The following is an 18941-nucleotide window of genomic DNA, read 5'->3' as shown; positions in this document are numbered from 1 at the left end:
GAGTATCCCCCACTAGTGGAAATTTTCATGTATGGTAATCACTAAAAATATAACTGTATTTCTATCATCAGAAAAACAAATACAACTACGTTAAAAAATATAGTACATTAAACAAAGATAAATCTTTCTGGTTTAGATGTCTTTCTTTTTTCTTGCCTCATAAAAAAAAAGAAAAAAGGATCAAATTGCTTAGTTTGGAAGTAGTTAGTAGTACTTAAAAGCCCTAATCTTGTCTAAACAAAGCTCTTCCCCAATCCTAGTTTCCCTCCATGAAGAAATCTGGGTCATGACTCTTCTATAAGAGATGGCTGATAATGAGTCTTCTTCCATGAGCCTGCACTTTACATTTTTTAAGATCTGTTTATTTTTCACGAGCATTTTAACAAAAATCTATAAAATGTTATGGGTTTAATATGGATTGAATAAAAGACAATCTGGAGTAAATAGCTGGGAAACCAAGTGATCTCAAACTAAAATTTGGTGTCTATTGTGCGCCAGGTATTTTACACACATTGTTGCGTTTAATCTTCACAAATAGTCTACGAAGCCGACATGACACTCTTATACCTGTTTTCCATATGAGGAAAGTGAGGTTTAATACTTGACCATTATTTGATGAATGTCACTCAGTTGGCCAATTTGGCTTGTCCTCAAATCCTGTCCTCCATTATTTACCTATAATTCAACTTTAAAAATCTGGGTAGTCTATTCTTCATTAATTAATATTTCATATAACTACATCAAGCTAAAAATAAAGTAAAACCATGACATCAGTTTGGGAATATTCTACTTGCGATTAAAAAACTATATTGGGAAAGGTTCCTTAATCCTGGTCAACCTGCCAGTGAATTTAGTATCTGTTGTTCTTATTTTTGTATATAAGCCTGAAAGCAAGGAGGAAAAATTCGTCTTTTAAAAGGGGTTTTTTTCAACAAACCATCATGCTGACAAATTAAATGACAGGCATCTCTCTCAACAGCTGACAGCCTAGCAGGGGCCCTGTTAACATGCGCATTAGGGAAGACTGATTGGTTTAATTGGCGGTCATGCCTAAAAACCTGCAGAGGAATTGATGCTGAATGAATCATTTCCTTCAGCAATATTCAGCAGTTTGAAGGCAGCAATGCAACCAAAAGCTCTTAAAGTTGTTCTATTTATTGTTGAAACCAACCGACCAAGTGATTACTTTCATTTTACTTTCTAAGATTGTGTGCTTTTTTTTACTGAAAGCCATCATTTAAAAATGCTTCACAGAAAAGATTTCTTACCAAATTTTTCCATATCTCAAACTGGAAGGTACTAGAGGCAGACAATGTCGTGAGGAATAAATCTAGGAGGAAAATAAGAGAATTGTAAGTTCTGTTACTGATGTGTACATTTAAAAACAGGAAGAAATACAATACATAAAAATAGTTTTAATACAGTTGTACTTAAATGTATTTTAAATTTTATATATATATATATATATATAACATATATATACTTTTTTGTACATCAAATGTTGTTTATTGACAGTTTACATGATCCAGATCTAAGCGTCATCAATGGTGGGTCATGTGACCCTCTTACACGATCAAGGATGAATGCTATTGTTTTCTTTTTTTTTTGGCTGCACCATGTGGCATGTGGGATCTTAGTTCCCTGACCAGGGATTGAACCTGTGCCCCCTGCAGTGAAAGTGTAGAGTCTTAATTAACCACTGGACCACCAGGGAAGTCCCTAAATTACATTTTAAGAAGCTTGATCCATCAAAGAAAAGAAAGCAGATGACCCTGCATTAGTACAATTAAGGAAAATGTATTTAAAGGAAGCATTTAGTATTAGTCCTTCAAAAGCATTTTTTATTTTTAAGAACAATTATGTGTACTACTTTTTTATCTTACATATTTTAATTCTACGGTAGGCTATATTTTTAAAAAAGATATTCTAATCACAATCACATTTTGCTTTCTCACCCTAAAAGCAACACTTAACTATATATCATAGTCAGGTTTCAGCATGATTTTAAATAACAGTATTACAGCATCTACAATCTTTGGCACTCGTGTTAAGTGAACAATAAACTGTATTTCAAATTTTAATAGAATTGTCTTCATATATTCCAACTAAAAAAAGTTTTATTAAAAAGTGCAAGAATTTTAATAAAATTTTTTGAAAAACAGTAGGTTGACAGTCAAATCAAACAACCTATTAATCCAAAAGCCAGGTAATCTGCAAATCTATTCTAGTAGCAGCATTTACTACGTTTGCATAATGGCAATTTTACTTAATAAATAGAGAAGTTCTAAAATGATGAGTTGACTCATAGGAATATTAAAATGACATTACTCTTTTGTGCTTTAAAAAGATGAACGTGGTATAAAGACCACAACTATCTTTAAGAAAAGTTTTTTTTCATCCCATTAAATGTGTTTAGAAAACTATCATTGATATGTAATGTTTTCTGTAAAGGCTTCATATTAATTTAACGAAGCTAATTTATGTAATAATTACAATAAGAAAGATTTTCATAGAATCCTCGGAAAACTAAGTAACCTGTTCACTTTTATTATTAGTTGAACTCAAAACTGACTAAGTGGAACAATTGTCTATGTCAATGTATCAAATATCTCTGCATTTATTTTCACCACACTAATGATGCTTTGCCTATGGATATAGAAATGTAGTCTTTTACTAAGATAATTTCTTTAATCTGTCAAACATATACTCCCAATGAAGTGTTTATTTCCATACTCCTCTAGGAAAACTCCCAAACAAAATCTGTGATTTATGTGATGATATACCTACAACTGATCTTCTCTCCTTCGCCCATGTATCCTTCACACTGCCATCAGCATGATTAAAAAACAAAAGTGCAAATTTGATCTCATTTCTTCTCTTCCAGGATACAGGAATAATCTCATCATCTCATCAGGTGAAAGCCTACCTACCTACATTTCCAGGCTCATTTTTTGCCACTGCCATGATGTTTGTTGATTCTATTTTCACAGCTTCACTGGTTATTTATTAAGACTTTGAAAAACAGTACAGTGACATGAGGGACTGGAAGTACCTTATAAAACAGATTTTTTAAAAATTTCATTTCATCATTCAATTATGTAAAGAGGTTATAGAAAAATAAATAATTCATTATGTGGAGAAATAAAAATAGAGACAATTAATTATTAACAATTCAATATGAAGAATCATGCCTCCGATTTTGAATGAAATGAGAATGAAACAACAGCTAGAAAAAAATTTTAGTCAACAAAGCGATAAACTTCTTACCCTCCCACATGCTACGGGGCAACTGGGCCCACGTGCCGCAACTATTGAGCACGTGAGCCACAACTAGAGAGCCCGTGTGCCACAACTACAGAGCCTGTGTGCTCTGGAGCCAGCGCATCACAACTACAGAGCCCGCTCGCTCTGGAGCCCATGCATTGCAACTAGAGAGCCCACGTGCTGCAACTACTGAGCCCCTGCGCCACAACTAGAGAGAGAAGCCCATGCCACAACGAAGAGCCCATGCATCACAACGAAAGATCCCATGTGCTGTAACTAAGACCTGACACAGCCAAAAACAAATAAATAAATATTTTCAAAAAAGAGTAATTTACACAATAAAATGAAAGGAAATGTAATCAGTAAAACTAATGAATGCCGTGACATGCCACTGAGATCCCTCACGGAAATGAAGGACTTATTCCCTCAGCTGCTGGAAATGCTGTTGGCAGACAGCCCTAAGAAACCAGCCCTTTGGAGGACAGTTTTGGCTGAAGAGTACTACCTTGCCAAAGGCTGTGACCTTTTCTGTGCTAGCCTGCATTCAATAACTAGTCAGTTCAGAGGAATAAAGACTAGACCCCCTCACCACAACTCAGGACAACTCTGAAGGGCCATTCCACATTCAGAGGTCCCAAGGTCAGCTGAGGCTTCTACTGACACTGAATCGCAGTCCAACTTTTCCCTTCCACTCGTACTCCCTAAAACAAACTTCTTGTACACTAATCTCCACCCCAGAATTTTCTTTGCAGGGAACCCAATCTACAACAGTTAACACCAAAAGTGATCTGAGAAAGCAGACACTAAGATTTTGGAGTTGGATCACCTATCATGGTACTGGCAATAAAGATCCCTTCACTGGGGATAAGCAGTGCACAGATAGCCACATTACCTTTTACTGATGCTATCTTGGGCAGTATTCTGGTGGAAAGGAATGCACCACTGGGTGTGATACTTGAGGCTTTTTGAGAAATATGAGATAAACACTAACTATAAAGACAGCAGAATTTGATGGGTATTGCTAAGCTCAATTGAGGAAATAAAGGAAAGACACAAAGGTTGAGCGTGATTAATGAGAAATTAAAAGCTAAGTGTGAAAGCCAGAGGGCCTCTTGGGGAGCAAAACAAGAGGTTCTCACCTCCAGTAGCAGGAGGGCAAGGAAAGCTGATGACTAAGACCAGGACTTAATGGTAAGAGTAGAAGAGCTTCCAAGAAGGTTAAATTCTCAACCTAAGCAGTTCTGCTAATATTAAGGTTAGAGCCCTAGATGGGAAAAAATGATATTTGACCCATGGGATAGGAACATCTAGGTGATAACCTGAAAATCATGAATCCCCAGATTCACTTGAATGGACTTTCAGAGCCTGCAGGAGTGGACTGTTAAAGGTTGACATTCCCTCTTGTTTGAAGATGATGGAGAAGTTTCCCCTAAAGGCTAGAGTTCTCTCTTACTGGAAGATGATGGAGAAGTTTCTACCCCCAGTAGGCAACATTCTTCCCACTTCCTACAGTCTGTCCCACCTTCTCTGCTGCCACTAGGCCAAAAAGTGGGGTTAAGTTACGAGATAACCTAACCAGGAATGTGTGCACATTTGAGGGAGAAAGGGACGACAGCCTGAATTAAGAGCAGGACCTAGCTAACATGTACTGGCAGGAGCCAGGAGAGTAAACATGAGACTATATTCTGAGAGTACTTGATCAAGGTAGGGGTTGAGGGATGGGGTAGGGAAGATGGGGTGCAAGATGAGGCACAATAAGGAGTTGGGGGTATGGTGATTACATTGGACCTCATCTACTCTAGAAGTGGCAGCAATTCATTTTATAGGAGTAGATACATATTCTGGATATGGGTTTGCCCTTCTTGTCTTGAAAACTAATTTAAAACTGCTAATAGAAACAATATGATGAGAGCTGACATCACTGGTATTCATTTGAAGAAATAATCCTTATCAAAAGATTGCATTATAAGTTAGTGAAAAATTCAAGATATAAACCCCAAACTCAAATCCTTGTGTATTAGATTCTTTTAACAAGTTAAATAGTGAAAATAGTCTATGTTCATGCAGTCTCTTCTCCTCAAAATATAGACACATAGTCAAGTAAGTCTGTACAAAAACTTTAAATGGTTTATGCTTCAATTATCTTCATTCATAGCTTGAAAGGATTAAGCTACTGCATTTCAATCCTTGCCAAGTGCAGCACAGCCTTCCTTTCAAATGAAGAACCCTTTGGTTAATGTTGGCATCAAAAGGAAGCCTTAGGAGTTTTAGAAACTTAAATTGGAAGTTGGACTATGTGAACTAAACCATGTTAGGAAAAATCAAAACAAAGGTTAATCATTAATAATGGGCACCTAACATCCTTTTGATATACTATGGTATAAAGGAAGAGATTAAAAATTGTGATTTCTGGCCCTGTATCCCCTCAGTGTGACATCTCAACTTTTTAAGAAAAATATTCCAATGGAAATTTTTAAAAAGTAGTATTTGTAATATCATTTATAGTTCCTGCATGAAGAAATTCTCCTTGGATATTGAGAGTCACTGTATTTCCAAAGGAGTTCATGGTTCATTTGGAAAAAACATAGCTAATAAAACGTTTTTGGTATTTTCTAGAAGCATCAGACATTTTCACAAAGAATGGTTCAAAGCAGTATTCTGTACTGTTTCTATGCTTGAGCCAGGAGGATTTGCCAAGTTCATGTTTACATCTGTTCTGTAGTACTGTCCAGTCTTTCTTAGTCCCAGTTACACTAGTGAAAGGGCAGCATGAGAGTGTAGAATAAAATTATCTTTCATCTGTTTCCACTTGTTCATAAAACAGTACACCAAAGGCCATATGACTGCTGAATTCATTAAGATAAACCAGCTAATGCCAACAACTCTTCCTTTCGCGGCAGCAGTTTAACTGCATTCTGAAGCTCAGAGGTCATCAACTCAAACGCTGTAAGGCATGAGGCTCTAACTTAAAGAAGTTAAGAGGTCCTGGTACAACCAAGATGATCAAATAGTAAAAAGGCACAGGGCATACAAACTGACTAAAGATCTCTGGATGGGGGAGACAGTAGGAAGTAGGGGACTGAGAGGAACTAAAAAGAGTCCATCACCGACCAAAGAGGACGGCAACTAGTTAGCTCCAGCCAATTGTTGTTGCTACAGAAATATAATTTTTAAATATGGAAAATCATATTCAAAAAATATTGAAATATAATTCAAAATATTTTAAGCAGCATGGGAAAAAATTAAAAACATCTCTGCAAAGTCAATTTGAGGTACTAGATTAAAACTGATAGATTATCACTTTGGTTACATATTTGTTCACAGAGAACCAACCCTACTTCTTATATTCCCTATACCAAACACTGCCAGATAATATTCTGTACAAATGCACTAATTTAGTAGATGGTATGAGGAACCTATTTGAATGGGTCCCCATTCACAAGATACTATTCTAAGGAAGAAGTCTAAATTTCTAAGAATCATTTTAAAATTTCAATTTTAAGTTCATAAACTTCTATCTAGACTTCCTTTCCCTTTCTTTCTCTTTCCTATCCTGAAACATTGGGGCCCAAATGAAGATTCTCTATGCTTAGCAGAGAGCTCTGACTAGACACTTAGACACAATACTCTGGAACATAGGCACACATTATTATAAGACTAAAGGCCCTTAACGCTGGGTAAACAATAAACCTACTCCCACCCTGCCTTCCATTATCAGTCATATCATTATCACAAGTACTTTTGTTGTAAGAAAAATAAAAGGTTAGATTGATGGGAGCCTGTTAAATGTCCTGAAATTGAATGTTTAAGGGGGTTATAATTTTCATTTGAGGAAGATTTTTAACAAGTGAGAACTGGATATATTCTAATTACTACATTTTTATTATAGGGAATTTATTTTCTATAACTTGGATGTTAGATTTTTAAGAGAAATGTAATCAAGGTAATTATGGTAAATTAGTGATCTTCAAAGACTTAGTAATATTTTGAATTCTGTAGTGTTAGATGAATCTCAGCTGAAGTCATTTATTTCCTCTACTCCTATGAGATCGGGGTCTTAAGGAATACTGAGGGAGTTTGCAATTATTTATTTGTTTTTTGTTTGTTTGTTTGTTTAGGCTGTGCCAGGTCTTAGTTGGGGCACGCAGGATCTTCACCGAGGCATGCGGATGACTTCTTAGCTGTGGCATGTGGACTCAGCTGCGGCATGTGAACTGTAAGCTGTGGCATGCACACGGGATCTAGTTTCCCGACCAGGCATCAAACCCAGGCCCCCTGCATTGGGAGTGCAGAGTCTTACCCACTGGACCACCAGGGAAGTCCCCCGAGTCTGCAGTTTTAATTTTTCCAATCTTGTAATGTTTCTACGGGTTAACACACATTAATTTAAAATTCCAATATGAGAACACACTTCATCTTCCAGAAGAATCCTCTATGTTCCAGAAGGTAAAGAATTCATTAGAGCTTATAATACTTAATGATGTAAAGAACTGGAGTACAGGAACTTGGCATTAATCATCACTAAGATTTTCAGATTTTCCATTAACTCTCATTAAAGTTAATTTTCTTGAATGAAGGTTTTATAATACAAATTTTAGAACTGCATTTGGCCTGATGATTTTTCTTAGGGCAATGAAGTCAGTCTTCATACATTTGCTTTGTTCAATAAAGCTACCTACTTCCATTAGTCCCTTTCATTCCTGATCCTTTCTTATCAGGTCCACTCATTCAAAAACAAATGTTAGGTAAAGCTTATCACACTAAGTGTATACTACAAATTTATACAAACGTATAAAGATGCCATACTTGCTGTTTAGAAGCCGCCTTCACAAGCACTACTATCCAAAACCAGTTCTTCAGGCAGGTGAAACATGGCATCTAGGATTTCTGAGTATCTATACTGATGTTAAAGGACCTTTCCACCAAATTTGTTTTTTATGCATTTCTGTCTAATGAGTTGTTTGATTTTTAACAGAATTCTTAGTTTTCACTACATGATGGGCTCCTGCTCAGGGGCTAGGGTTAGAGAAGAAACCTCAACTTTGTGCACAAAAAGAGTGGCTAGACATTTAAACCAAATTCAACCTGAAAATAATTTATTTCTTAACTGGCAAGATTCAATCACTGTGATAAATGCTCTAAAATTTATGAGTAGAAGCTGTCGGTCTCTGATAACTGCTATGTCAGACTGAACTGCGAAACACAATGCATATGGGTCAGCAGAGTTTAGCAGATTATTCCTCTTATAAATCCAAGAGAAGAACAGTTAAACACACAAAATGAGTTATTTAAAATGATTCAAACTCATAGTTACTCAAAAGCAGATCTCTGACAGTAGGCAGTTATGTCCCATCCTCTAGAAACTCTTGATTTCTGTACTGTCTTCTATTCTTAGCTTGTTTTTCTAAACACCAGAGAGGAACTTCCTGCAGACTATAGTAATAGTGGACTTAATGAGATAATTTATCTATATGATTTCCGTGCATCATTTTTGGAACATACTAGAAGGGAATATTTTTGCTGAATCTAGAGCAGTGTAGTAATAAAATGCTTGATGTGTAATAAATTCCAATAAATTGGAAAAAGTAAAGCAAAGCATTAACCTCCCTGGGCTTCATTTCTCTGCCTTTGAAATGGTGTGATAAGACTAAATGATCTTTAAGATTCCTTTCATATCTATCTACCTACTCATTCAACACCTTTTAAGCATGTCCTATGTGCTCGGCACTCAGTTAGGTATTGGATAAACACAAATGAGGCATGCTCCTTGCCTTTGAGAACATCTGTCTCCTTGGAGGAGACAGATCTGGAAACAGCACATGGCAGTGGCTCAGCTAGAATTATGAACATATATGATGGGGACTGAGTTGACAGAGGTACTGTTGGGGGGAATTTGGGGAGGGCTTCACTTAGAAGGTAACAGTTCTGCTGGTCAGAAACTTAACAGGTAATGAGTTTTAGAAGCAATGATACATCAGTGAAATGCTAATGCTACCAAAACATGTCATTTTACAGTATATAAGGCTCTTTTTATAGGAATAAGTTAAAACCAAACAATCAGATCATTAAGAAACTTCAAGTTAAAGCAACTTGTTAAAATAATGAGACATACTCATGGCCTCTAACTCATTCAAGAACAAATGTTAGGTAAAGCTTATTAATGTAATATACTCACTAAGTACAACTGACAATTACAAAAATTGCTCATATACCCACCCATTCCAGCCATATGAAATCTGAAGTTAATAATTCTGAGAATTAAATAATTTCTTCAAGATTATAGAATTAAAGTAGTCCCTAAACTTCACATGTGAAATTACAAATATATTTCTCTTAAAGCAGAAATAAGTACAGTAAGTACAGTATTGATTAAACATGAAGTGTATATTAAATGCATTAAAACTTCCTTTCAAATAGCTACATAAAATAATTTAAGAAATTTGATGTTAACTCCAAAAGTATATCTTTAACAATATGGAAAACACAATTGTAATGCAAATAGTAAGCCTTATAGTTACTAATAAAACTCTAATTTAAAAACTGTCTTCTCTGCCTTTTGTAATGTAGTGTAGAATGCTATTTATAGGTCACGTTAAGAGTGCTCGCTTCAATAAGAAGAGATTTAACCTTTCTTTTTTAATGTCAAAGGGCTTTATGTAAGAATTGGAACTTCATCATTTAAAACTAAAAACCTAATTAAAACACTGTACCAAAAATAAGAAGGAATGGCTTGTTAAGCCAGATAGGGAAGTTCTATTGATGCTTTATAAATTTATCATATTTAATTTATACAGTAATCTCTAACAGAGCAGAATAATCCCATGTTATAATAATCCCATATCCACTATAAACCTTCATCCTGAAACAGCACCCCCTCCCCAAAAGAATGAGCAACAAAATTCAATGCCATAGGCTTAAACAAAACCCACCATTTGGCATTAAGATGGACTACTTTTAGGTTGGCAGAAGCCCACCAAATGCGAAATTTCCATCTGTGGAATGGCATTGTGAGAAGCTAGTGCTGCAAACCTGCTCCCTAGCAAAACAAGCATAACTGGGGAAAATCATTTAAAAAACCCAACCTTTTAAAGTCTCTGGAAATTGTTTTAGATGAAGAAACATTCATTCAAGAAAATATACTAAAACTCGGTAAGAATAGTGAGTCTGTGGCATTTGATCCACGACTCACCTCTCCCTTTCCCTCCTAGCTCAGTGTGATAGAAGGTCTGCTTCAGGCAGGTGCAGACAAAACCATAGGGCACCCTTTCTCCCCAGGTACCAATCAAACTATTCCTCTATATCGATCTATCCCTCTAGTGTAATCGAGGGTTATGGTATGTTCCTGGGGTGGGGGCAGGTACCAGCATTTCTTATCTCTCCCAGCAACATGCTGCAGAGGCTAAATTCCAAGCAAGTGTAGCCAAGATGTCAGAGAATCCCTTCTTCAACTCAGCCCCCACTGTTGGGGTGGAGGATCTACCTCAGGCACAGCACATTCAAATAGCAGGGCTCTGATAACCTGCATCCCAGCTCATTTGTAGGCTGTTGGTTCCATGCTGGAGAGACAAACCAAGAAGATCAGAAACTACCACCCTCACCCTGCGCTCTGCTCCTAAAGCATGGGTGTCACTGGGAGGGAAGTACATCATTGGCTATACTTCCATCTCTGGAGCCATGGCTCAGAGATTCTGGCCAGGAGGAGAGGCAGGCTGTAACACAGAGAACACCAAGGTTCTTGTCTAAGGAAATGACAACAGAAAGAGGGGAAGTTCAAGCCTAAGGGCACACTCAAAACCAATGGCAGGAAAGCAATTAAGAGGAGGCTGCCAGCTTCATGAAACAAATAACCTACATCACTAATTATCAGAGAAATGCAAATAAAGCTACAATGAGGTATCATCTCACACTGGTCAGAATGGCCATCATCAAAAAAGCTACAAACAATAAATGCTGGGGAGGGTGTGGAGAAAAGGAAACCCTCTTGCACTGTTGGTGGGAATGTAAATTGATACAGCCACTATGGAGAACAGTATGGAGGTGCCTTTAAAAACTAAAAATAGAACTACCATATGACCCAGCAATCCCACTACTGGGCATATACCCTGAGAAAACCATAATTCAAAAAGACACATATACCCCAATGTTCATTGCAGCACTATTTACAACAGCCAGGACATGGAAGCAACCTAAATGTCCATCAACAGAGGAATGGATAGAGAAGATGTGGTACATATATACAATGGAATATTACTCAGCCATGAAAAGGAATGAAATTGGGTCATTTGTAGAGACGTGGATGGACCCAGTCTGCCATATAGAGTGAAGTAAGTCAGAAAGAGAGAAACAAATATTGTATATTAATGCATAACATGGAATCTAAAAAAATGGTATAGATGATGTTATTTACAAAGCAGAAATAGAGACACAGACATAGAGAACAAACCTATGAATACCAAGGGGGGAAGAAGGGGGTGGGATGAATTGGAAGATGGGGATTGATATATATACAATACTGATACTCTGTGTAAAATAGATAACTAATGAAAGCCTGGTGTGTAGCACAGGGAACTCTACTCAATGCTCTGTGGTGACCTAAATGGGAAGGAAATCCAAAAAAGAGGGGATATATGTACACGTATAGCTGATTCACTTTGCTGTACAGTAGAAACTAACACAACATTGTAAAGCAAGTATACTCCAATTAAAAAAAAAAAAATCTAAACCACAGACCAGATAGTTTACCAGAGAGAACTAGGGGAACAATAAATATGAAGAACCTTCCTGGGGGTCTGAACAACCTAAAACACTGACCTGAAAAACTAACCTGCAAAGGAGTCCAAATTTAACTATATCAAACTACGAAACAATTTATGCCCCAAGGTGTTGTTAAAAATAATAGAGCAGGGGCTTCCCTGGTGGCGCAGTGGTTGAGAATCTGCCCGCCAATGCGGGGCACACGGGTTCGAGCCCTGGTCTGGGAGGATCCCACATGCCGCAGAGCAGCTGGGCCCGCGAGCCACAATTGCTGAGCCTGCGCGTCCGGAGCCTGTGCTCCGCAGCAAGAGAGGCCGCGATGGTGGGAGGCCCGCGCACCGCGATGAAGAGTGGCACCCGGTCTCCGCAACTGGAGAAGGCCCTCGCACAGAAGCGAAGACCCAACACAGCCATTAAAAAAAAAAAAAAAAATAGAGCAATCAGCTGGCAATCAGTGAAGCCTAACAGGTGAGTATGATCAGGGAAAGAGACAGAGAGCCCTGCTACTACTGTCATCCCAAGGTGACTGTGCACATGTCAAAAGCTGTAGCCTCTGAGGAGCAACATCAATGAAACAGTAGAGGGAAAAGAAACAAAACAATGTAATAAAGAGAAGAAGAGCTAGAAAAGTGGTAGCATTGCCATTTTAGGACGATTGGAGCTTAAATGCTCCGGAAGAAATAAGGAAGGTCACCTGGTCCCCAGAGTTTCCCCAATTCGTAACAACAGCCAAGGACATGTCCACCTAATGTATCTGCTCTTTTTCTGACCTCATCATTCTTGAGGGTGCCTGAGCCTCTATTCCTCTAGCATAATTAGATAACCAGTAGCTTAAGGATATACAGCATGCACAATACACTATCCAAAGGGCTGTACTGGTGATGAAGTATTCTGGGAGTTCAAGATAGGATCCTTGGTAGATTGGAGAGATTCTATAAGAACAAGTGGCAAAGAGATAACAGGCAAACTTGGCTTTTCTATAGTGCTTATGGGATTGATCTTCTTGAGGTTTTTTTTCAGAGTTAGGAGTGACATTAGAGAAAAAATTCTGGGAAGATGTAGGAATAGGAAGCACCAAGACTCTGTCTCCTCATCAGGAAAACAATTGCACTTGCAGAATCTATCTGATGTATTCATGTTGGAATTCTATAGTCTATTGAAGGCTTGCAACTTCTAGGGGAAGGCCTGCATGGTAAACTGTAGTTAATTTTGGTCTATTTCAGCTCCTAGCACAGTATCAGCCACTCATACTGCACCTCCAGCTCCATGGAAGGCAGCTGTGCACATGTTCCTGGAGCAGTTATGGTGGGCGAAAAGGACCCTGACCTCCAAATATCAGAGATCTGTTCTCTGATCACTGATTGCTGCTTCTGATTACAGAGGTGCAGAGAAAAAGGATGCAGCCATTGTTGTTACACTGTTGCAACCCACCTCCCTTCCAGCTTAAGCGACTACCAGGGGGATTTAAAGGGCTAGGGCCCTTCCCCACTCACCCACCCACCCTCCTTCATTTTTCTCTTTTTCCCTGTTCAGAAGCCAGACATGAAATACTTGACATTAAAAAGCAAATGCATATATGGGAAAAATTAGAAAGTAACTGTGCATGTCCAGGGAAAGATGCAGGCCCAGAAAAGACCTGAGAAGACCTTAAGTTTACCCATCAGGCTGATCCTTGGCACTGAGAGAGCCTACAACAATCAAAAACAATAACAAAACCCAGCAAGACCTGGGGAAGGGGAGGATATGATTTCAAGAGTTACCACATTATATAAGATTCAAATGTCCAATGTTCAATGAGAAATCACAATGCATACAAAGAAAAAGGAAAGAACAGCCCATTCAAAGGAAAAAAAAATCAACACAAACTATCACTGAAAAAGACCTGATGACAGATCTATTACACAAAGACTTTAAAACAATGCTCTTAAAGAGGCTCAAAGAGTTAAAGGAAGATGTGCAGAAAGTCACAAAAACAGTGTATGAATGAAATGGTGTATTTCAAACAGTACATGAAATACCAACGAAGAGACAACCTAAAAAGAAACCACATAGAAATTTCAGAGCTAAAAAGTACAATTACTGAAATGAAAAATTCACTAAAGGGATTCAAAGGCAGATCTGAGCAGGCAGAAGAAGAAAAAGCAGTGAACTTGAAGATAGGGCAATGAACATTGAATCTGAAGAAAGAGAAAAAAGACTGAAGAAAAGTGAACAGAGCCTAAGGGACCTATGGGACACTGTGGGAGTTTCACAAGGAGCAGAGAGAAAGGAGCAGAGAGAATATCTGAAAAACAAATGGCAAAAACTTCCCAAATTTGATGAAAGACGTGAATATAAACATCCAAGAAGCTCAATAAACTCGAAAAAAGATGCATTCAAAAAGACCTATAACAAGACATTATAATCAAAACTTTCAAAAGACAAGGAGAGAATCTTGAAAGCAATTCATCACATATAAAGAAGCCTCAGTAATATTATAAATAGATTTTCATCAGAAACATTGGAGGCCAGAATGCAGTGGGCCAATATATTCAAAATGCTAAAAGAAAAAAAAATCAACCAAGAATCTTATATCCAGCAAACAGTACAGGAGGAATTAAGACATTCCCAGATAAACAAAACATTCCCAGATAAACAAAAGCTGAGGGAGTCTGTGACCACTAGATCTGCTCTGAGAGAATTGCTCAAGGGAATCCTTCAGGGTGAAATGAAGGGGCACTAGACAGTAACTTGAAGCTATATGTTGAAATAAAGATCTCAATAAAGGTAAATACACGGGCAATTATAAAAGCTAGTCCTACTGTAACAATGGTTTATATCTCCACTTTTTGTTTTCCACATAATAATACATAAATTGTTTAAAAAAATCACTACTCTAAAAACCAGTATTATCATAACTTTGGTTTGTAACAACACATTTTGTTTACAACATAATTTAAGAGACTAATGCATTTAAAAGACTTATTAATTTATGTTTTTTGTCACATAATGAATCTTGTGACAACAACTTAAAGGAGTGGGGACAGAGTAGTAAAGGAGAAGAGTTTATGAAGTCTATGTTTTGAAGTTAAGCTGGTATAAATTCAAATTAGAGTGACTTAACTTTAGAATATTAAGTGTCATCCCTATGGTAACCACAAAGAAAATAGATATAGAATATACACAAAAGGAAATAAGAAAGGAATTTAAGCATTTCACTACAAAAAAAATCAACTAAACAGATGACAGTAATTCAGGACATGACAAAAAAGCTACAGCTCATATAGGAAAGAAATAGCAAAATGACAAAAGTCCCTCTTTATTAGTAATTAATTTACATGTAAATGGATTAAATTCTACAATGAAAAGGCAAAAATTGGCTGAAGAGATAAAAACACATGACCCAACTATATGCTGTCCAGAAGAGACTCACTTTAAATCCAAAGCTACAACAAGACTGAAAGTAAAAGAATGGAAAAAGATATTCCATGCAAATAGGAATAAAAGATGTTCAACATCACTAAATAATAGGGAAATGCAAATCAAAACTATGAGATACCACATTATACTCATTAGGATAGCTACTATAAAAAAAAAGAAAATAACAAATATTGGTAAGTATGTGGAGAAATTGGAACCCTTGTGCATTGCTAGTGGGAATAAAACATGGTAAAGCTACTGTGATGGTGGCTCCTCAAAAAATTAAAAATAGAATTGTCATATAACCCAGCAATTCCACTTCTGGGTGTATATCCATAACAATCAAAAGTAGGATCCCTAAGAGATGTTTGTACACCCATTTTCATAGCAGCATTATTCACAATAGCTACAATGTGGAGCAACCAAGTGTCCATCGAGGTATGAGTGGGTAAGCAAAATGCAGTATATACATACAATGGAATATTATTCAGCCTTAAAAAGTGAATCTGACATATGCTGCAACAGGGATAAACCTTGAGGATATTATAATAAGTGAAATAAGTCAATCACAATAAAGGTAAATACTTTATGATTCCAGTTACATGAGGTATGTAGAGTAGTCAAAATCATAGAGGTGTACAGTAGAATGGCGGTTGCCAAGGGCTTGGGGGAAGAGGAGACGGGGAAGTTATTGTTTAAGATGGTAGAGTTTCAGTTTTATAAGAGGATAAGAGTTAAGGGAAAGACGGTGGTGATAGTAGGACAACATTATGAATGCATTTAATACAACTGAACTGTACACTTAAAAATGGTTATATTGTATATTTTGTTATATATAGAAATAAAAAATGAATAAATAAAAATTCTTATTAAGAAAAAGTGACTTTATGTTTACTGTAAATGTAAAGTTAGTCATTAAATATAAGACCATGGAATTATAACAAACTTCATCAAAAATCTGGCTGCTTTATGTTTTGGGGATTAATAAAGCTAGAGGTAACCATAACACATTAACAGGTCAGTGTCATTTAAAATATATAGCTTTTAATTTAAGTCTCTTAAATTGACTCCAAGGTAAACTGAGCTCTCACTTATGAAAATGGATTAGGACTCATACTTTGAGATATTAAACATTTTACATACTTCAGTATATAATTAACATTTGTTCCAGGATTAATACTAGAAATGTTTCTGTAAGCAATGGGAAAGGATTTACTGAATAGCACAGTGGGCTTTAAGAACTATTTTATGTTTAGTAGTTCATACTCTAAATGTTTTTGTGAGAGAACCCATTTATTTATTTCATCAGCATTATATTTTTAATGATCATAAAAAATTAACTCTGGCCTAAGAGGACAGAAAAATTTAAAGTTAGATCTAACAGAGGTATTTTACAGATATACTGTGTGCTGCTTTTAAGGAAAAAAAAGGTGTGTTTGTTTGGCATGTATCAGGATGAGAAAGGAGACTTTAATTTCAAAGTGTGACAAAGTGAAGAAAAAGTTCAGGAACTACGAGACAGAATAAAATGAGGGTTTGACTTCAGAATGTTGAGAGTGAGATCAGGGACAGTCTCCTGACTCAGTGATTATAATGTGTTTTTCTTGAAGAAAGACTGTAGGTGACTGGGTTTACCTAGGATTATTGTCTGAATGTGACAGCATGAGAGAAGTTAAGTGTTATTTCGAAGAGACTATTTGTAATGATGTACCATGGATAGGGAGGGAAGCCCATGCTGGAGGGCGGATGGGTGCATATAAAATAGCAGGGTCAGTCAGTGGCCTGGAGGTCTCAGTGAGGTCCAAGAAGTGTTGCAGGGGAGGCCCTTGAACAGGCGGCCTAGAAGGATAGGAGGTGTGGTAGGAGAGTGGGATATCTGCTTAGTGATTTGGGGGACAGTTTACTTTCTGGTACCTACATGGTACAGGGAATGCACTGAGGTGGCTGAGGTGGGGAGGTCATGGTGCTGGGCTAGGTCACCTCTGTGGTCAATGAAATCATCTAAAATGATGGCAGGAGTTAGACAACTGCCTGGGAGGCATTATATCTCCAGTAAACTAGGAGACTGGTACATGTCAGCAAGGAAAAATGGAAGATGGTTGCTGCAGCTAGGCGGCAAAAGCCTCAAAGGAGTAGGAGATTGCAGAAACACAGGGCAGAAAAAATTTGTAAGAGTGATTTGCCTCCCAGGGGACATTTGGTGATGTGTGAGACATTTCTGGTTACTACTGGTATTTAGAGGGTAGAGGCTGGGGCTACTGCTAAACATCCTACAAAGCACACAACAACTCCCCACAACAAAGAATTATCCAGCTCAAAATAATAATGCCATGACTGAGAAACTCTAAGGTAGAGGAAACAGCATAAACAAAGGCATTGCAATGAGGAAAACTAGAGCCCATTCAGGAAAAGCTGACTTTAGTTCAGCTGAAGCGTAGGTTACCAGCAGAGGAAGTCAGAAGATAAAGTTGGAAAGGAGGCTAGGGTCACCCTGTATGCAGGCTAAGAAACTAGCAACTAACTTAGAGGATAAAGAGAAGAGGATAAAGAGAAGACACTGAAGATCTCTGAGCAAAAAAATGACACATCACTGAGTTGGGAGGCTTTATATATGATTGCAGTCTTATCAATAATTTGTTTTTTCAGTTTACAAGCACTTTTAAGCAAAAGTTTCATCACTCTTTAATGCTTCATTGATGTCTCATCTCTTTAACAACAGTAAGTCCCTGGGTAAGAGACATCAGGTCCCATAGTTAACAAAGCACACACAGCTGGCTAGCCTGAAATTCAGACTTTCAGCTACAGTGCTTTTAACAGCATTGCCACACACACCCTTCAACTACTAAAAATAGAGAAAACATGAAAAAATTTAATTTCTTCTCTCTTCATTCCCAGTGTCTATTTAGAGGTGCTGAGGAACAAAGAAATGGTAGGAAGCATGAGGCAGGTAAAGAAAAAAAGGCCTGAATCAATAATATAAGAAGTATCTAAATACTTCCTGAAAAAACAGAATGCAAACTGTACAGCTCAGTTTTGGAAATACTCATGAAAGCAAAACATAGGTCACTACACTTCTTCAATCATTTTAACTCCTCCTCTTCAAGAAGGAAATCATTAATAACTCAAGCTTACAAATTTGTACCGCCTTTTTTTTTTTTTTTTTTTTTTAGCTGTCCTATAAGTTTGTTCGGCTCATTTTAGTTAGCAGTTACTTTCTATAATGATGGTAATTTATAAAAGCCTGAATATAACCAAGTCAATCTATTTCGAAGAAGAAAATATTATCTTGATTCAGGTTGCCTTTCCTGTTCCTGTGCCTGAAAATAATTAAAGACACCAAACAAGGTCACCAAGGCAATAATGCCCCCAAATAAATAGGACTCTTTCTGACAGGTAAAGAATTTAACCTGCTGGCAGTCATTCTGTTCAGAATAATAACCATAATACCAAAGTGTCACTTATTCCTTCGCTGGTATATCAAATGGAGCCCTAGTGACATTAAAGAGCTAATATGATTTCATTGG

The 18941-nt window shown here is 37.2% G+C and overlaps 1 protein-coding gene across 1 annotated transcript in view; it reads right to left on the bottom strand.

Moving 5' to 3' along the window:
* ITFG1 (integrin alpha FG-GAP repeat containing 1) overlaps positions 1-18941 on the bottom strand; it is a 262527-nt gene that overhangs the window by 190309 nt on the left and 53277 nt on the right. Inside the window, exon 7 of the mRNA XM_057533264.1 lies at positions 1269-1330. Coding sequence (XP_057389247.1) covers positions 1269-1330 — 62 coding nt within the window. The remainder of the gene's footprint in view (positions 1-1268; positions 1331-18941) is intronic.

This window comes from Balaenoptera acutorostrata, chromosome 19, assembly GCF_949987535.1.
Source record: "Balaenoptera acutorostrata chromosome 19, mBalAcu1.1, whole genome shotgun sequence".
In the NCBI taxonomy this organism is placed as follows: Eukaryota; Metazoa; Chordata; class Mammalia; order Artiodactyla; family Balaenopteridae; genus Balaenoptera; species Balaenoptera acutorostrata.
The sequence above is the reverse complement of the archived record's forward strand: the minus strand, read 5'-3'. Positions and strand labels throughout refer to the sequence as shown.